The sequence below is a fragment of the Mobula hypostoma genome, chromosome 5 (genome assembly GCF_963921235.1).
Source record: "Mobula hypostoma chromosome 5, sMobHyp1.1, whole genome shotgun sequence".
Taxonomy (NCBI): domain Eukaryota; kingdom Metazoa; phylum Chordata; class Chondrichthyes; order Myliobatiformes; family Myliobatidae; genus Mobula; species Mobula hypostoma.
Window position 1 is genome coordinate 44,849,942 of NC_086101.1, and position 21,560 is coordinate 44,871,501.

General features: G+C 40.6%; 1 protein-coding gene across 1 annotated transcript in view; it reads right to left on the bottom strand.

Annotated features, from left to right (window-relative positions):
* The window catches only part of LOC134346195 (kelch-like protein 1), a 462,134-nt gene extending 446,657 nt beyond the window's left edge, over nucleotides 1-15,477 (bottom strand). Inside the window, exon 1 of the mRNA XM_063047509.1 lies at nucleotides 14,776-15,477. Coding sequence (XP_062903579.1) covers nucleotides 14,776-15,176 — 401 coding nt within the window. The 5' untranslated portion in view covers nucleotides 15,177-15,477. The remainder of the gene's footprint in view (nucleotides 1-14,775) is intronic.
* Nucleotides 15,478-21,560: the final 6,083 nt, after the last annotated feature.

A 21,560-nucleotide genomic window follows, 5' to 3' on the forward strand; every position in this document is an offset into this window, starting at 1 on the left:
GCTCAGGGAGTCCAACACCCAGTTACACAGTTGTATATTTAGATGAAAGGGATCTGTGGGAAAATATTGCTCTGGTTTTCCAGGTATGTCAGAACCAGGTGCATGACAGATGCTATGACATCTGCCTTGGAGCAGCTCTGTTAGTAAGTGTCCAGTGTGGCAGGAATGGAGCTTTTGATATGTGCTATTACCAGCTGTTCAAGCACTTCATGATGATTTCTTTCACAGCTTCAACTCAACTATTGAATCACTGCAATGGAACCTATACCTGAAGCAGGTTAAGCAATTATCTCAGAGAGAGTATGAAGAAGTCAATAAAGAAAAAAAAAGTGCTTCTGGAATAACAGTCCAGAAACATGGCCATGTTTAAGCTAGCCTGTTCAGCACCCTCCTCTCTAGTATACATTTATCAGCCAGAAGATCTTGAGACACAGGAGCAGAGTTAAGCTATTTGGCCCAGTTAGTCTGCTCTGCCATTGCAATGTGGCTCAGATGTCCACTGCGAGAAATGCAAAATGCCAAGTGCAAAGTTAGTTTTATTGTCTTATGCACAAATACACTTTTTTTTTTGCACAGATGCAAAGAAAAACATACCTGCAGCAGCACTGCAGGCACGTAACTTCAGATAAGCAGCAATCACAAGGAAAACACAAGTCAAACACAAATTCTACATGATTTTTTACCAAAAAAAAACTGGAGCAAAAGTAGTACTGCAAAGTGATTTAAATGCTCATAATGTTGCTAAGTTGATGTGATGATTAGTGTCATGCTGGTTGACTCAGGAAACTAAGGGAACTGGCATCTGGGCAATAGCCACTGAGTGGCGTTAACTTTAGGGTGAGTGCAAGGAAATTCAAAAGAAAGGTTGACAAATGCCTGTTAGAGAAGCATTTTAAATGACATCTTAATGGGACAGGTCAATGGAGTTGAAATGGAAATCAGCTACCATCTAAATGAATGGTGAAACTGGCTTGAGAGGCAGCAGGCTAAAGGCCTTGAACATTTCACAGCTACATTTTGTTTAGAAACAGTTTTTCCTCTCTCTCCCACTCTCCCTCCAACACCCAGCCGTAACAGGCAAACTTCTCTTGTGTACAGACAGATCAAGATTTCACATTGTATTTAAAATGTTTAGCTTGAATATTTGCTCAGATGTACTTGGACATTGTAAATTCTGTACTCCCAGGCAATCAAGAACGCTTATTTAGCTCATAAGAAACTATTCACTGTGGCATAACTCATTGTGCAGAGATCAGTCAATTAAATCACCCTGCTGTCAGTCAAGGCAATCCTCTATTCCAGGAGGACTAGGTAGACACAGTACTCTTCTAATGATGGAGTCTCTCCTCTGGAATTGTAAGATCAGTAAATACAGGTCAGAACTCTGTTGCTAATGAGGAAAGTTGTCCACGAAGAATATTTCTACAATAAGCCACCATGGTGTGATTATCTCAAAGCTGCCTTCAATTTCCTCCCTTTCTCTCCCGAAGGCAACAATTCACACCCTTCACTGCATTCCGGATAATTTCACGTACGCAAAATTTATAGTTTTACTTAAAACTACACTGCCAGCTCACTTCCTCACTGTTCATTAGGAAACAGTTACCCTCAAGCTGTTTTCCCCAAATACAAAGTAAAATAAAAGTAATCATATTGCTCTGAGACTGCAGTTACGTGTGTTTGTAGATTTATAATGTTTCTTGAAAGCTTCTCTCCAACTGGAATTCGAGATAGTAGCTTTTCAGTAAAATCAAACTACAACCCAAATCCTTAAAGGAATCATTATCCATGTGAAGTATGTGAGCAATAAGAATATCAAAATGAGTTAATTTGCATAAATAATCATCTTGATCTGCTGTACTGAGCCAGAAAACAGAACAGCTATGATAATTAATTCATTCACTGATTGTGGGCATTGACGAATGGACCAACACTGACGGCACACCCCTAATTGACCCCGAACTAATTAACTGAATCAACCATTTCTAGAATGCATGAAGCAGCCACACTTGAAGCCTCAGCAAATATCGGACAGGTAAGGATCTCCTGGTCCAAAATGCACAGGTTCAGTTTTGTAACAGTCTAATAGTTCTGTGGTCATAAAACTGACAATAGCCTTTAATTATGGATTCACTTAATTAATTACATGAAGTTGAATACGCACCTCTAGGCCATTAGTCCAGATGTCTAAATGAGTGGGCCTTATGTTGGGAAGGAAGCAACCCAATTCCCAGACATTCTCCCTTCTCCCACCTCACACTGGGCAGAAGATACAAAAGCATGAAAGCACATACCACCAAGCTCTAAGACAGCTTCTATCTTGTAATAAAACCGCTTGTATAATATGAACTCTATCTCAAAATGCAACTTATTAGGACATTGCATCTTATTGTCTGCCTGTACTTTGTTCTATAACTGTAATACTGTATTTTGCACTCTATCATTTTTTCCTTGTACGACCACAAACTACCACAATGTGCTGAAATGAGTTGTATGGAAGGCACACAAAGCAATAGTTTTAACTATACTTCACTCAGAATATTTGACAATGTGATGTTTCTTCTGGCTGGGCACAAAAGATGTCGAGCAAAACTATCAAGCAATAAGAGAAGTGTGGCAGAAAATATTCCTAGGACATTGGCCAATGTCATCAGTTCCACAAACAGCGTACACAAGCACTATGATCAAACCGTCCATTCACAGAGATCAGCAGTAATCAGTTAGCCAGTCCCATCAGCCAATAAGAAACAAGCTGATCCAAACACCTCCTCCAGAGTCAGAATCAAATTCATTATCAGAGTTAAACTATGTGAAATTCAATGTTTTGCAGCAGCAGTTCTGTGCAAATGCATACATCATATGAACAAGAGCATGTGTGCAGAGGTAGAATGAAAAATTTACTTGCATCAATATCACAACCATATAGTATCAAACACACATTCACAAGACAATACAAACTATAAACAATTTTTTTTTACAAGAAATAGCGCAATTAGAACACAAAAAAACAAAATCCATTGTAGTACTATGTGGTCAAAGTGGTCGGAGTGTTGCTGACTAAGGTATTGATTTATGTTTGTGCAAGAACATAATGATGGAAGGGAGTTAGCTGTCCCTGAATTTGATAGTGAGCTAAGCCTTCTGTATCGAATCTCCTGCCTCTTCAGAGTCCACAAGGTTTGACAAAGAATAGTTTGTTATTTACCTAACTTTGCCTGAGGAAGCATGGCAAAGTAATCCCAAATGGCTATTTTTTTTTAAAAAATTACCCAATCAAATCTGAAGCATATAAATTACTGAAGTCCTCAAATTATTAAAAGAATCCCATGGATTTTGCAGCGAGTCAAATTCTGTATAGACTCAACCTGACCAATCCTACTTCTGAATGTAATATTTTACCTTCAAATAACTTACATGGCTGTGAACCAGCAATTTTACCATTCAGAAATTTAAAACCATGAAGTATAGTTATATTTTTACCTTAAATAATAGTCTCTCCAAATTTTCAGGCATTTTCATGTTCCTTTCCTTGGTCAATCCATCACAGATGGCAGGTTTGCTAGTGATGTAGAAAGCTCATTATTCTGAATCCACCCCCACCTACTCACTCATACTCGGGCAAGATGTTGATAGTGCTGGCCTTCTGTGTTCATTAATCAACAGGGAAGCATAACCAAGAAGTAGGCATCAAGCACTAAGGGTAAGAAGTCTGAGCTATACCTCTGTCAAAGCTCTCACGGATGGTCACAGGTCTGTTTTAAAGACATCAAGTTCAGAAGCTATTAATGTTCAACTAAAATTTTAAGATAATAAATCATAAATGCTCCTTGAAATAACAACAGGGTAGCAGATCTTGCAAACTATCAAAACTGCAGCAGGATCATAAGTTATTCACAATTGTAATGATGGGGAATCCCAGCATGAGTTCTTCCTGTTGGTTACAGAATCATAGAGCCATACAGCAGGAAAGTAGGCCCTTTGACCTAAGTGTTAATGCTGAACAAGATGCCCACCTAAGGCTCCATTTACTTGTGCTTGGACACATCCCTTTAAACCTTTCCTATACATGTACCTGATCAAGTTGTTTGTTTTTTTTTATATAAATGTTGTTAGCTGCTTAGCTACCTCCTCTGACAATGCATTCTATATATGGACCATCCATCTTGAAGAAATTGCCCCTCAACCACATTTTAAATCATTCTCCTCTCACCCGAAACCTGTGCCCTCCGGTCTTTGATTCTCTATTCTCTGGGTGGGGAGGTAAGAAAGAAATAAACTTTGCATTCACCCTATGCCTTTGGCAAATCGACTGTCCCTGATCCCATTCCCAAATCCCAGACTTGCAGTCTGTGTGCCAAAAGTCTGGTCTTCTGTTTGCAGAGGAAACTCTCAGTATCACAGAGAGAACGCACAAATTATACATGGACAGTACTGAACGCAGGTTTCGGTAGCTAAGAGATACAACAACTGTGCAAGTAAGATGCAAACCTTATTGTAAGGCAAAGCAGATGAGTGGATGATGCAGTCTATTCCTGTTCTTCCAATGGTATTAAATCAATAAGCCAACACCCCTTTTGACCTGTTGTCAACAAGCATTCCGACATCTTCCCAAACAATTTTTTTTAAATCATATCACTTTTCCTGTTTTCCACCCCAGAGTTGCTCTTGTAACCTCCCCTCCTCTCTTTCAATAGACAATAGGTGCAGGAGTAGGCCATTCAGCCCTTCGAGCCAGCACCGTCATTCACTCTGATCATGGCTGATCATCCAAAATCAGTACCCTTTTCCTACCTTCTCCCCATATCCCTTGACTCCGCTATCTTTAAGAGCTCTATCTAACTCTTTCTTGAAAGAATCCAGAGAATTGGCCTCCACTGCCTTCTGAGGCAGAGTATTCCACAGAACCAGAACCTTCTGTGTGAAAAAGTTTTTCTTCAACTCCGTGCTAAATGGTCTACCCTTTATTCTTAAACTGTAGCCTCTGGTTCTGAACTCCCCCAACATCGGGAACATGTTTCCTGCCTCTAGCATGTCCAATCCCTTAATAATCTTATTCGTTTCAATCAAATCCCCTCTCATCCTTCTAAATTCCAGTGTACACAACCCCAGTCGCTCCAATCTTTCTCAACACCTCAGAATCCATTTACCTCTCAGGTTTTTCTAAATCAGATGACTGATCCTCCAACTGACAAGTCAGCGTTGGCTCATTCTTTGCAGCTGCTGCCCAACCTGTTGTGCATTTCTAGAGTTTTCAGTTTTATCTCAGAATGTGGTATTATTTAAAAGTATGGCATCACAGACAACCCAATACTGTACACATCCAATTTTAATATACCTAGACTATTTACTGGCTGACCAATTGTACCTTCCAGAGTTTTAGTTTCATGCCAAAAATAAATGTCGACCACAGTGTAGCTGCTGCAAGAGATTTATATCAGCTGGTGACAGTTGTCCTGATAGAGATCTTATTACTAATTTGCAATCATACAGGAGTGTGATAACAGCAACCCATCAAATACTAATAAAAAATATTCCAATCACGCAACAAATTGTCAAGTCTCTATTCGGCAACAAAAGCCCTGACATAGCATGCTTCCCATTCCAAAGGGTAACGTATAAAGTATTTAACAAGCAAAGTTCTGGGTAAAGAACAAAGAGCAGGTCTTTGAGGCAGTTGATCAATTCACACTTTTTTTTATTGTCTTCATGTTGGCTAGCGATTTCCACTTTCGCTACATATCTAAATGTAAATCACAACAAATTTATACAGAGATTATAAAGGTAGGGGGCACAGTGGTACAGCAGTGAGAGCAGGGTTTGAGTGTAACCCTGACACTTGATGCTCTGAAGTTCGTCACCCAGAAGGCTCTGTACAATCCACATGCGTCCACAACGGCTTAAGCCGGATGCCCTGGTTTCCTCCCACATCCCAAAGGCAAGTTGATAGGTTAATTAGCTACAGTAAGTAACCATCTCGAGTAGTTGATCGACATGTAAGAGTCAGTGACAGAGGTTAAAGAGACTTAATGGGCATGGAAGAGAAGGCAAGTCACAGGGATACAGAAATACTGTCCAAAAGAAGCTGCAGGGGATTGTACATTTAGTCAGCTCCATCTTAGGTACTAGCCTACAAAGTACCCAGGACATCTTCAAGGAGCAGTGTCTCAGAAAGGCAGTGTCCATTATTAAGGACCTCTAGCATCCAGTGCATGCCCTTTTCTCACTGTTACCATCAAGTTGGTTGGTACAGATTCCTGAGTGGACATTGAACCCTGGAACACGACCTCACTTTTATAATATATATTATTTCTCTTTTTTGTATAATTTTTAATCTATTCAAAATACGTATACTGTAATTGATTTATTTATTATTTTTCATTTTTTTTCCTCTATATTTTATACTGTATTGAACTGCTGCTGCTAAGTTAACAAATTTCATGACACATGCCTGTGATAATAAACCTGATTCTGATGGACCCACTGGCCACCTACACTGATGACAAGTTTAACAGGACATTTAATCCCACTTTTCTAAACGTTGCCACACCGCTTCGACACAGTGCTGAACAGAAGATTGATTTTTGCACTAAGTACCAGCCAGATCTTTTAATCTTCGCTCGTTTTTATTTCCCAGTCGCCAAGTTGTGATGCATGTTTACCTACTGATTATATTGCGAATGGTGTTTAAATTATGTCTATTAAAATGAAAAATCTCAAACTGAAAATACGTGGGCTGCCTTCCAAGAAAGTCAAATCTACCACCCGATTCTCTCAAACAAATTTTAATCTACCTGCAGTTCCAATGAAACCTAGAGCTTCACTAACCCATTCCTCAGGATCATTTTTTTAAAATTGACTCTCCAATTTATCTTAAAATAAATCAAAGAGAGAGAGAATTTTTTTATTAAAAGTCTAAAGGGGCAGAAGGGCATTCAGTCCATTATAAATCTACCACCTCTCTCTAAGAACTGCTCTACCTAGTTTTTCCCTAGAACATTGTAATTTCTTTAGAATGGTGTTATTGAATAAGTTTTGAATATGAATGAGAGGCAGAAGTGGACTACTTAATGCCTTGCACTTATTCCACTGTCACTGAATATTTTTAACTTCGGTGTTATTAACCCTATATTTCTGAAAACCCTTTACCCAAGAGGGCAGTGCTGGCTCAATCTTGGAGTACATTAAAAGGCAAAAAAAGATTTTTGATGTAGAGAATTCCAAAGATACAAAACCTCCTGCGTGAAACAAAGTGTCACAGTGTCACACTCCTGAAGCACCGACCTTTTATTTTGTGAATTTGACCACGTCCAGAACAATGTACAACAACCCAGGTGTAGCCTCACCGGAATTCTGTATCGTTGGATTAAGACATCTTTATCCATGCCCTCAAATTATTTTACGAAAAAAAACCCCAACATATTATCTGATTCTTACTTGATTGTTGCATTAACTTTCATGACTCAGAATATCTACAGTAATTCCACCATTTAAATTCAGCTTTCCTATTTTCTCCCCACCTAAGAGGATAACTTCACATTTTTCCACATTATTTTCCAGCTCCCACATCCTCACCAATTCTCCGAGCTATTTTCTATCCACTTGAAGTGTCCACATTCTCTTCACAACTCATACCTATTTGGTCTTACATCATTAACAAAGATACACTCAATGGCCACTTTATTAAGTATGGAGTAGAATCCAGTGTAGTCTTCTGCTGCTGTAGCCCATCCACTTCAAGGATTGATGTGCTGTACACTCAGAGATACTATTCTGCACATACTGTAACACATGGTTATTTGCGTTACTGTCACTTTCCTGTCAGTTTGAACCCAACTGGAAACTCTCCTCTGACCTCGCTCATTAACAAGGCACTTTCTCCCATAAAAGTACTACTCACTGGATGCTGGATTCTCGCACCATTCCCTGGAGATTGCTACTCATAAAAAAAATCCCAGCCTATCAGCAGTTTCTGAGATACTCAAACCACACCATCTGGTACTAATAATCATTCCACGATCAAAGTCACTTAGGTCACATTTCTTCCCCCTTCCAGTGGTTGGCCTGAACAACAACTGAATCTCTTGATCATGTCTGCGTGCTTTAAGGCATTGAGTAGCTGCCACAGGATTAAATGAATAGGTATTGGGATTGACGAGCAGGTATAAAGTGGCCACTGAGTATATATTTGTTCTCTCATCCAAATTATTGACATCGATTCCGAACAGCTGGATCCACAACTCCTGCTGCAGCTTACTATTCATAACGTTTTATAACTTTCCCGCCCTAAAATGACCAATTTATTCCTACCTAGTGTTTTCTGCCTTACGAGTATTTCTCAGCTCAGTAATGAATATTATATCCAATCCCACAAGCTCCAATTTTTCCAATTTTGCTTAATAAACTCATGGGTGACACCTTGTAGAGGCCTTCATAATATCAAAATACCTGACTAACTGGTTTTCCTTTTTTTAAAAATAAAAATCTGCTACTTGCAACCTCAAAAAAGCTAACATAACTTTTAAAGAAAGGCTCTAAAAATAAACCAGGACATTGTAGGCCTGTGAGCCTGAAATGGGTAAAGTTACTGGAAGGTATTTTAAAGGACCAGATATACGAGTACTTGGATACACTGCAACTGATTAGGGATAGTCAGCATGGCTTTGTGTGGGTAGATCAGATCTAACCAATCTTTGAATTTTTCCAAGGAAGTTATCAGGAAAGTTGCTGAACGTTGTCTACATGGACTTCAGCAAAGCACTTGACAAGGCCCCACATGGGAGTTTGGTTAGGAAGGTTCTGTTGCTTGGCATTCAAGATGTGGTATTAAATTGGATTAGAAATTGGTTTTATGGGAGAAGCCAAAGTGTTGTAGTAGATGGTTGCCTCTCTGACTGAAGGCCTATGACTAGTGGAGTAACGCTGGGATCGATGCCGGGTCCATTGTTATTTGTCATCTACATCAGTGATCTAGATGTTAATGTGATAAACGGGATCATCAGATTTTCAGATATTACTAAGATTGGGAGTGTAGCGGACAGCAAGGAAGGCTATCAGCGTGATATCTGGATGAGCTTGAAAAAATGGGCTGAAAAATGGTAGGTGGAACTTAAATGCAGACAAGCGCAAGGTGTTGCAGTTCAATAGGATCAACAAGGATAGGTCTTACACAATGAATAGTAGGGTACTGAGGAGCGCAGTAGAACAAAAGGATCTGGGAACACAGGTCTATTCATTGACAGTGGCATCACAGATAGACAAAGTCGTTAAGTTTTTGGCATATTAGCCTTCATAAATCAAAATATTAAGTACAGGAGATGGATGTTATTTTGAAGTTGTACAAGATGTTGGTGAGGCCTAATTTGGAGTATCGTGTGCAGTTTTGGTCACTTACCAGCAGGAAAAAGATGAATAAAGTTGATAGAGTTCAGAAAAAATTTTCCAAGGATGTTGCCAGGACTGGAGGACCTCAGTAATTAGGAAAGATTGAATAGGTTAGGACTTTATTCCTTGGAACATAGAAGATTGAGTGGAGATTAGATAGAGATATACAAAATTATGAGGGGTATATAGAAGGTAAATGCAAGCAGGCTTGTCCCACTGAGGTTGGGTGGGACTACAACTGAAGGTCCTGGGTTAAGGATGAAAACTAAAATCTTTAAGGGGACATGAGGGGAAACTTCTTGACTCAACAGAGTTATGGGGCTGTGAAACAAGCTTCCAGGACAAGTGGTGCATGCCAGCTCAATTTCAATGTTTAAGAGATGTCTGGATAGGTACGTGGATGGGAGGGATATAGAGGACTATGGTCCGGATGCAGGCCGATTGGACCAGGCAGTTTAGATGGTTCTGCATGGATTAGATGGGTCAAAGGGGCCTTTCCCATGCTGTACTTTTCTATGACTCCAGCACATTTTTGTGCCCAGTCCCATTATTACATTTTAAATTCTTATTACTGCTCATTAATGATACATTCAAGCATTTTCCCCTAATTATATCAAACTAAATAATCTATGACCCTTTATTTTCTATTTCCATTCTAAAAGAGCATGACTACCTTCAAATGCATGGTATAGTATCCATGGAACACAATCCTGTGGTATCCTTGGAATATGATGATCAATGCATCCACAAATTCTATTACTACCTTTGCAAAACCATGACATCCATCACTGTTTGACCAGGGCATTCCAGGTACAGTAGTTACAATTTTGTCTTACCTTGGTGCTTTTTTTTAAAAAATGACGGACAAATCTGTAACAACCAGCAAACAACTCAACTGCCCTTTGGTTAAGACAAGCTCCATGCTCAAGGATAACACCATTTGTTTATTATGCAAGACCAAAAGACAACAACACAAAAGTAACATCAATTGTGCATTAGATCTTGATTAATGTTACTGCTCATTCACAATTTGTAAACATACAAGAGCACTATAATTACACAAAATAGCTAGTTATGTTTACCAGCTAGATGGAATCATTTTTGTTAAATACTACGTAGAAATGTTACTCTATATGATGGTCTGTAGACTTTTGTACAAACCACATTCGTCATTCACCAACTTTACATCTCTACCTTGGACACCCACCTCAAAATAAACTTATTAATTGAAATCTGGGGATTGCATCTAACCCCAAGATGAATTTTGAATTACAGGACAAGCCTATGTCTACCTCCTTTACACAGCAGCACTCCAGCCTCATCTACACTCTAGACTCAACCATTCCAATGCACTCTTATCTGCCCTGTCTGTTTCTCACCTGGTAAACAAAGTTACTGAAAACTACACAGTTATTTCTCAAAATAATTTCTATCAAAAAAAAAAGAGCATGCACTTCGCCTCAATTACCTATTATTCCCTGCTTTCACGTGCTAGTATCTAAACTGGCTCCTAATTCAACTTTCTAGTGGTAGTCTTTTAATCATCCCCAAATTTAATTGCCACACCAAACTGTCAAAACCCTAAAGTTTAGTTTCCAAGTCCAATCATAATGCTTAAAACCTATTTTAATTAAGCAGTAGAGCAGAGGTTCCAAACTTTTTTTTATACCTTGGACCCAAACCATTTGCCAAAGGGTCCTTTAATGCCAGAATGGAAATCCCTGCTTTAGAGCAACACCACCACGAAATGCTAGAGGAACTCAGCAGGTTAGGCAGCATCTGTGGAGTGGAATAAAGAGTCGATATTTCGGGCCAAGAACTTTCATCAGGACTGGAAAGGAAGGGGTAAGAAACTAGAATAAGAGTGTGGAGGGAAAACAGGAAGGGGAGGAAGGATGAAATGAGAAGAATGGAGGTGATAGATGGAAAACGTAAAGGTAAATAGGAGAGGAGTGAAGCATGGGAGATCAGGAAGGAGGAGGGGCACCAGAGGGGCGGATAGGCAGGTGTGAAGAGGAGTAAAAGGGGAGACAGAATGCAGAATGGAAAATGGAGAAGAATGGACTAAGGAGAGAAATTACAAAAAGTTGGCTTGACCATCAATTTCTCCATCAGGTTAGAGGCTACCCAAATGGAATACAAGGTCTTGCTCCTCCAAACTGAGAGTGACCACATCGTAGCTGTAAAGGAGGCCATGGACTGAAATGTCAAAATAGGAATGGAGAGTGGAATTAAAATGATTGGCCACTGTGAAATCCTCCATTTATGGGCAGAACAAAGGTGCTCCACGAAACAGTCGCCATTAGGTCTCACAACTTTGTTTGGTATAACTGTTTTATACTACCTATTGCTACCTTGTGATGCTGTTTGTTAAATTTTGTTTGGTAGCACCATGAAGCATCAATTTTACTGCATCAAGTGTGGTGTATGAATACAAATAATTCAGCATTTTTCCATGGATGACTTCTCTCATATTAAAGAGTAGCACAGTTTCCTCTTTTTACAGGAAAGCTGATAACACAAGGGACAAAGACATACATTTCATGCAGACAGAGATCAATGGGTAAGTGAGAGGTGGCTACTACGGAGCAGATACACTAGACTGGACATAAGGACCAATTCCCTGCACTTTGCCTTCTACTGTGCTCCATAACTCTCGTCTTTGAGAGAAAATTAACAGGTAAGAGAAATAGAAGTCAAGAAAATAGAGACAACTCCATGATCATATCCCAGAACCTAATGAGATCGGTTGTCAGTGGAGATGGATAACAAACCCAGCCTAGTGAGGTGTCTGCTGAGATCGGATATATTACCCGATTAATGCTCTTCCGGATAACACAAGATTTGATGTTCATTGTAAAGACTGAATTTAATGAGAATAAATTTAAATGTGGCCCAAAGAACTTATATTACTGAAGATTAAATGATTCTTCTATGACTGTGTCTGTAGCAAAACTCAGCTGAATAGAACTTGGATCATTAGTCTATTTTGACATCTATGCACGACTAAAGAAGTTCTTGTTAACAAAACATGTCATTTTATGATCATGTATATATTTATAAACAACTACTCAGCTTCCTGAGTATTTTCCTCAAGCATGTTTAATGCAGGTTTGGGAAAGGAAGAAAATAATACCACACACAGCATTCAACAGGTCAGGCAACATCTCTGGAGGGAAATGGACATTTGATATTTTGGGTCCAGACCCTTCATCTGGACTAAAATGTTGTTGTATTGAAGTACTTAAAGTCAAGACAGCAACTTACATGTAAAATGACATTTGCTGTGTAATTATTTAGCAACATGTCAGATTATTAATTGCAAAAAAAGTGGAATATTGCATAGCTTTTGATTAAGTCTGTAAAGTAAACACACCATTCCTTAAGTGAAGAGTCAAACTCTTCCTTTGATCTATTTCATGCATAATCAGCTACATCATAATAACATGCTACTTAAATGGAAAGTGTATGCCAAAGATAAGACAACTAACTGGATTAAACTCAAAGAGCTGCAGATGTTGTTTTACCTGTTGAAATTTACCGACTGTTATAAAACAGCTGGTAATAATGCAATAGAAATTCGATGGAAGTGCTTGCACAAGCTTTGGTGGAAAAATTCTTGTATCGTTTTTATTTACTGCTGGACCATATTGATTTTACTGACCCTTGTAACATTACATGGGCTGCCCCTTAATCAACTTCAAATTCATCTGTGATGATATGTTGCACACACAGGCAAGAAGGTTTTGTTTGATTTATTTTTGTACTCAGAAAGGTGGACAGACAGTTCAACCATTACACATGAAGTGATCTACAAGTCTCTCTAATAACAGATATTCAAACCAAGTGCCAATTCTGCTCCTTTATTCTGTGAGGTGCCAAGAATATTAGCTTAGTCATCAATCATGGCGAATTTTGATGTGAAGAGTTAATTGTCTTTCACAGTATTTATTTTATAAATTTTGCCTTGCACTGCACTGCTGCCACAAAACAACACATTTCACAACGTGTCAATGATAATAAACCCGATTCCGAATGGCCTATCCAAATACATCCCCCCCCCCCACTCATGGGTAAACACTAGGTACAGAGGAGTCATCAAAGACCACATCGACTGAATAACTACATTACACAGGACACAAAGTAGCTAGTGGAGGGAGATATTCCATTAAGGGGCAGCAAATAAATCTCTCTCCTTTAACAGTTTAATTTTCCTCCACATACTTCTAAGAGGGTTTAAGTAGATATGTCTCCTAAAGCTACTGTGAAACTAAAGCGGGAATTCTCAACCTGGGGTCCATGGACTCCTCAGTAAATGGCAGGGCTCCAGGGCATAAAAAAGGCTGTGAACCCATGAACTAGAGGCTGGACATACAAAAGCATACCCAGAATGATTAGCCTTTAATGCTCTTTCTTCCAGAGGAGGTGCCCAGCTCCAGTCTGTGATACCTCATGGAGCAGGCTGAACAAGTTAGTTGGACAAGTCCTATATAGACATACTCGAACACAGGCCTTTCAGCCCACCTCATTCATATCTCTGAGCTTACCAATTTGCATACTTTTGATCATAATCCCTCTAAATCCTTTCCATCCGAATGCCCGTCCGTCATTTAAAAGAGATTTAAACCCGCTTCTACCACTGATAGGTCGATCTACATGTCCACCACGATCTGTTTTGAAATAAAAACTTGTTCCTCGGGTCTCTTTTAAACCTCCCCCTTTTTGCCTTAATCAGCTGCCTTCTCCTTTTCGACCTCCTACCACAGGAAAGACTGCGACCATTCACTTCATCTGGGTCCCCAATGATTTATTCATATTTTAGGTCATCCGTGGTTCAGCCACCGAGTGGAGACTTATATTTACTATCCCTTATTACCGAACTCAAATCAAATGTTTTTGTTCTTGTGTGAACAGTTTTCAACCTTCGCTGGGTTTAACCCTGGTAGAACTGTTGGGAGAAGATGGTTGGATAACATTGAAAATTGATTTATCATTATCACATGTACCGAGGTACAGTGAAAAACTTGTCACGCATATGCTCCATACAGATCAATTACAGCCGTACTATGAGGTAGTGCAAAGTAACATATACAGTATTAAGTATGTATTCTAGGCAAACGTGATGCGCTTATTTTGCTTCCACCTTTATGACTTGTTTCACATGTTGCCTCTAAATTCAAGAAACGCTGGAGACCATTAGCGTGTCTGACGCGAGCGGTAAAAGCGTTTACAGATTTATCTGTGCTGGGACGAACTCCGTTGTGGATACAGCTTTGGAGTGTTACCCCTGGTTCCATAACGCCACAAATCCAGACATTAAACTGGTCCTTATTTAATGCACACGGGACCGTGACTCTAAAGTTAGTTCTATTAAGTTGAAAGCTGAAATTTTACCTGTGCAGGCATCCGTCCTCGGCTCCTTCGCAGCAATCGGTGGTGGCCAGTTCTTCGTTCACTTCCTCCAGCGACGGCTTGCTCTCCCTGGTGAACTCCAGGCTCGGGACCTCTTCCAGTGTCTCCATGTAGAAGACGGCACGCTGCTGAGTTTGGCTTTCCACCGTCCTGGCCCTGCACGGCGCCGGCAGCAGAATGCCATTGCTTTTCTTCCAGAAACTCGCCCGGTCCTGGCTGTGGTTTTTGAGCCGGCCCTGACTGTTGCCCCAGTTCTCATAGCCTTCCTGCGATTGCAGATAGCCGCCACCGCCGGCCGGGCTGGGTGACGGGTGGCTGAACAACTTCCAGCGGAGACGCAGCATGTGCTTCACATCGAAGTCCTTTCTCCCCGAGCCTGACATGCTTCCCGAAAAGGGGAGGGGGGGTGATGGTTCCAAACTCTTGCAACTTTAAGGGAGGTCCCGCGAAAGGACAAGGGCGAGTGTCAACAGCGACGTATAGCTCAGGACTGTGCTGATAACTGTCTTCTGGAGCCTAGACATACGTTTCTCCCTCCCTCCCACACTAACTACCAGAACCACACTCCCAGCAAATCACGAGGTTACCTTGCTGATAACAAATCACTTTAACTACCCGCAACACAGTCAACATGAAATAGAGTTACCTATATAATTTCAGGGGCTCTCTCCGTACACCCCATGGCTCTCTATCTCTGACAGGTACTGAAGATGGGATATAATGCACGAACATACTGTGTCCAGGAACCAGTATTCCACCCCTTTTTTCCCCCTCCAGTCAGTGACGGGAACGCGCTGTGAAACCTTCCAACGAGTCTAGGGGGATTTCCCGACCTCTCTTATTACCTTGGCTTTTATAGTCCCCTGGGCTGGTTTGCCAAAGAAGGGTCTCCGAGAGAAACGCGCGTCAAACGAGTAATCCCACGACTGGGTATAAAGACCACTTACTGGCCGCACAGGGTCACAGGTTAGGTGGTAGCTGCGCAGCGAGCAATTAAAGCGAGCCAGAGTTCAGTTTGTTCAGTCCGGAGACGGCGATGCGCTCGTTTTTAGTATAAATAGATTGTCAGCGTAAAAAAAAATTCTGTCAAGGCGCAAAATAGATTGCGTTCTTTTTTTTCCGCGGAAGTCTGTGGATTTCTCTGCCGCTTGCTAGAAATCAGTCTACAGCATACACCGCAGTTTCTACCGCAAGCAGTGTGCCTTGGAGCAGTAGAGAAAATCATTACAGGGCAGTTAAATGTCTTACAAACGCGGGAGTGGGTGTTAAGAACATCGCCGGTTCGTCTTCGCCGCAAAGGTCATTTGTTCCTCAAATGAACAGCTCATTTATTTTACGATTCCCGAGCGGCAACGGGAACATCAACATCTTCAGGGTGGAAAGGCAGCACAAGTGAAAGAAAGCAAAGAGTAAGTTTACTGCTTCAGCGAGCTGTATGACAGCGTGGGGGATTAACATAACTCCCAATGGACGAGACGGTTAGTCCCATTCAAAGGGATTTAAATCACCTTTCAAGAAATCTGTTGCCGAGATAATGAACCTATTTATCAGTCGCAGACCAACTTACGTTCAGTATCAACGCGCTGTCATTTTACAATGGCATTACTTCTAAGAGAGACGTCTGATATTTGTGTTCCACCCGATGTCATTATACTAGTTACTTTCCAAATTTGTGAGAATGTTTCCCTGTACCTGCATTAATTAATTTCACCTCAAATCAATTCTGAATGTTCTTTTCTCTTCTGCTTACATTTCACGGGAGAGTTTGAAAAAATGGAAGCCATTGATTTTTGTTTGTAATGGGAATTTCAATCGGCATGTTTCAGCTGAGTAAGAAGGCTTCTGATCTTCTGCATACTTTATTCATTGCCCTAATTGTCCAATTAAGGTCCCGTCTAAAACAAGTCCGTTGCCTCATTGGAATAATGTGACATGATCTCCCAAATTACTCAGCACATTTAGGGAAGCTTATAATTTATCTTCAATTGTGTTTTCGGCATCTAATATTCTGCCGTAAAAACTCAAAGAAGAAGAAGGCATCTAATACTTAAGGGATGGGAAGGTGTGCGGTCAAAGAATGTCAGAGGTGAAGCCTTATCAAAAATGTACATCCCTGCTAGTAGAACAATTGGTCAGTGTTACACTGTCTACCACGTACAAATTCCCAAGTGCAATTTGAACCCCGAAGTGGATGAACTTACCAACTTAGCTACCTTAATGGAAGTAACAACAACTTACTAATAAAACACTGCTCTGGGGAGCGTTATTAAACAGGGAGATCTTGCTGGGCAAGTACATAGTTCCTGAAAGAAGCAATGCAGATAGATAGAGCAGTGAGGAAGCCGTATTGCAAGCTTGCCTCATCTACATCTATATAAGTTGGAATACAGTTGCACAAATTGTTGGTTAAGAAATATATATTTATACTGTATATATAAATATATATAGAGAGACTTTATTGATCTCAAAGGAAATTACAGTGGCACAGTAACATTACAAGTGCACAGATATAAATATTAGAAGAGAAGTAGAAAGAATAAAAAAAAGTTACCGCAGTCTAACAGGAGGGGGTCATCAGTTCTCTGGCTATAGGTTGACTTTTTATAGAGCCTAATGGCTGAGGGCCAGAATGATCTCATATAGCGCTCTTTGGAGCAGCACAGTTGTCTTAGTCTATTACTGAAAGTGCTCCTCTGTTCAGTCAAGGTGGCATGCAGAGGGTGAGAAACATTATTTAGAATTGGTAGGATTTTCTGTAGGGTCCTTTGTTCAGTCAAGGTGGCATGCAGAGGGTGAGAAACATTATTTAGAATTGGTAGGATTTTCTGTAGGGTCCTTCGTTCTACCACAGCCTCCAGTGTGTCCATTTTGACTCCTATAAATGAACAGACTAGCCATTCTAATTAATTGAGCCTATTGGCATCACCTGTGCAGATGCCATTGCCCCAGCACACCGCCACATAGAAGATTGTACTGGCGACAACAGACTGATAGAACATGTGAAGGAGAGGCCTGCATACTCCAAAGGACCTCAGTCTCCTCCTTCTGTGTTGGTGCTCCACTCAAGTCTGTCACCTCCAGTTCTTGTAATATTGTTCTATTTGCTAAGGTATAGGAAGAATATGATTAAGTTGAAAAGGGTGCAGAAAAGATTCACAAGAATGTAGACTGAAAGGATAGACTTTGTACGGCAAGGACAGACAGGAAGGCATAGGCAGTGGTGTGGCTCTATTAGCAAGAGATGGAATTACAGTTTTAGAAAGAGGTGACATGGGGTCAGCCAATGTTGAATCTTTGTGGGTGGAGTTGCAAAACTGCAAGGGTAAAAATATATGGGAATTGTATATAAGCCTTCAAATAGTAGCCAAGATATGGGGTTGAGATTGCAAAGTGAGCTGGAAAGGGCATGTAATAAGGGTAATGTTACATTGTAATGAGGGACTTCAATATGCAAGGGGATTGGGAAAATCAGGTTGGTGTCAGATCACAACGGAGGGAATTTGTTGAATGCCTACGAGGTAGCTTTTAGAGCAGCTTGTGCTTGAACCTGTTAGGGGAAAGGCTATCTTAGAATGAGTGTTGTGTATCAACCTGAATTTTATTAGTCAGCTGAACATAAAGGAATCCTTGGGAGGCAGTGATCATAATATGATTGAATTCATACTACAACTTGAGAGGGAGAAGCGTAAGTCACATGTATCAGTATTACAATGGAATACAGTGAATTACAGAAGCATGAGAGAGGAGCTTGCCCAGGTGGATTGGAGGGGGATACTAGTAGGGATGATGGCAGAAGTTTCTGGGAATAGTTCACAAGGTGCAAGATAGCTATGTCCCACAGAAGAAATTCTTTTGAAACGGCAGGGCTAGGCAACTGTAGTTGACAAGGGAAGTTAAGGACTGCATAAAAACCAAGGAAAGGGCGTATAAAGTATCAAAAGTGAGTGGGAAGTTGGATGATTGGAAAGGTTTTAAAATCCAATAAGGTAACTAAGAAAGCTATCAGAAGGGAAAAGATTAAATATGAGGGCAATCTAGCTGATAATGTAAATCAGCATACTGGAAGTAATTTCATTATAAAAGGGAGGTGAGAGTTGATATTGGACCACTGGAAAATGTTGTTGGTGAGGTAGTAATGGGGGATAAAGAAATGGCAGAAGGACTTAATGTGTGCTTTGGTTCAGTCTTTACTGTGGAAGACTCTAGCTGTATGCCAGAGATCTGTAAGTGTCAGGGAGAAGGATTGAGTGTCATTGTTTTTACAAAGGAAAAAGTGCCAGACAAACTCAAATGTCTTAAGGTGGATAAGTCACCTGGACCAGATGGACTACATCTCAGAGTCCTGAAAGAGGTTGCTGAAGAGATCATGGATGCATTGGTCGTGCTCTTTCAAAAATCACTTGATTTTGGCATGGTCCCAGAGGACTGGAAAATTGAAAATGTCAGTCCACCCTGTAAGAATGGAGGAAGACAAAAGAGAGGACATGATAGGCCAGTTAGCCTAGCCTCAGTGGTTGGGAAAGTGTTGGAGTCTATTAATAAGGATGCAGTTTCAGGGTACTTGGAGACTAATGATAAAGTAAGTCAAAGTCAGCATTGTTTCTGTAAAAGGAAATTTTGCCTGACCAATCTGTTATAATTCTTTGAGGAAGTTACAAGCATAGTGGACATAGGAAAGGCTGTGGATGACATTTACTTAGAATTTCAGAAGGCATTTGATAAGGTGCCTCACATGAGGCTGCTTAACAAGATAAAATCCTATGGTGTAAACTGGCATGGATAGAGGAATAACTGTCAGGCAGGAGGCAGTGAGTAGGAATAAAGGGCACCTTGTTGTCTGCCATTGACTAGTGGTGTTCCTCATCACTTTTATTGGGACTGCTACTTTTCTTATTTTTTGTCAATATTCTAGATAGTAGAATTCCTGGCTTTGTGGCAAAGTTTGTGGATGATATGAAGATAGGTGGAGGAGTACATAGTGCTGAGGAAGCATTGTGGCTGCAGCAGGACTTAGACAAATTAGAAGAATGGTCAAAAAAGTGGCAGATGAAATATAGTGCTGGGAAATATGTGAGAATGCATTTTGGTAAAAGGAACAATAGTGCAGACTATTATCTAAATGGGGAGAATGTTCAAAGATCAGAAGTGCAGAGGGAATTAGGAGTCTTCATGCAAGACTTCCAGAAGGTTAATTCACAGGTTGAGTCTGTGGGAAAGAAGGCAAATGAAATGTTGGCATTTATTTCAAGGGGAATAAAATATAAAAAACTAGGAGATAATGCCGAGTCCTTATAAGACACTAGTCAGGCCTCACTTGGAGTATTGTCAACAGTATTGTGCACCATATCTTAGAAAGGATGTACTGTCATTGTAGCGAGTCCAGAGGAGGTTAACGATGATTATTCCAGGAATGAAGGGGTTAACATATGAGGAGTGTTTGGTAGCTTTGGGCCTTTACTCACTGGAATTTGGAAGAACGTGTGGGATATCATTGAAACCCATCAAATATTGAAAGGACCAGATAAGGTGAATATGGAGAGGATGTTTCCTTTGGTGGGGATATCTGGAACTAGAGGACACAGCCTAAAGATTGAGGGGTGATATTTTAGAGCAGAAGTAAGGAGGATTTTTTTTTAGCCAAAAGGTGTGAACCTGTGGAATGCTCTGCCACAGACTGCGGTGCAGTCCAAGTCCATGGGTATATTGATAGATTTCTGATTGGCCGGGCCATCAAGGGGTGTGATGAGAGGGAAGGTGTATGGGGTTGAATAGGATCAGTTCAGCCATGATGAAATGGAGGAGCGGACTCGATAGACTGAATGGCCTCATTCTGCTCCTATGCCTTATGATCTTATGATAGAGGTCTTGATAAAAGCTCTTGGCCACATATGTTCATTTCCCTACATAGCCTGACCTGCTAAGTTCCACAAGCACTTAGTATGTGTTGCTCAAAATTTCCAGCGTGTGCAGAATCTCTTGTGACTCCATTCATGAGAATGTTGCCAGGACTGGAGGACTCTGGTTACAAGGAGAAATTGAGGAGTTTGGAACTTTGTTCCCCGGCATGAAAGCGGATGGTGAGAGATTTACGGGGAGCATAGAAAGGATGGATTTTGTTGCCAGGATAGAGGAGTTTGAAACTTGTGGTGTATGTTGAACATGAGAGGGGAAAAATTTAAATGGGATCTGAGGGATTTATCTTTTACACAAGGCTGTTTTGTATGTTGGACGAGGAGGTGAGAGTGTCAGGTGCAATTGCAACATTTAGAAGACATTTAGACAGGTACATGGACAAGAAAGATTTAGAGGAATATGGGCCAAATACAGGCAAATAGGATTAGATTAGACAGGCACCTTAGTCAGTATGGATGAGTTGATCTGAATGCCCTGTCTCCATGCTGTATTTGACCAAAAGAAATCTATGAATCTTAAGTTAGTTCACAAACGTAGGTTGCAAATGGCGCATCTTGACGTGAAGTCCCAATTTTCTCAACAATGGTTAAAGTAGCTTCAAAGTCACCTTTGTTTGTGATTCTGGCAATGAGTACTTCAGGGAAAAGACAGGCTGAGCCACCACAGATCAGTCATTCAATGCCATATTATCAAAGGTTGTAAAGCAGCTAGAGTTGTGCCATCAACCCACACACCTGCAGAGCTTTCTCTGTCAGGTGGTCGTTATTTTCATACACAGGCAGAGAGGCACATACATTGCTAAGGAGGAAATGTAACACAAAGGGTCTGGGAGTGTGGAAGGAATACTTGATTAT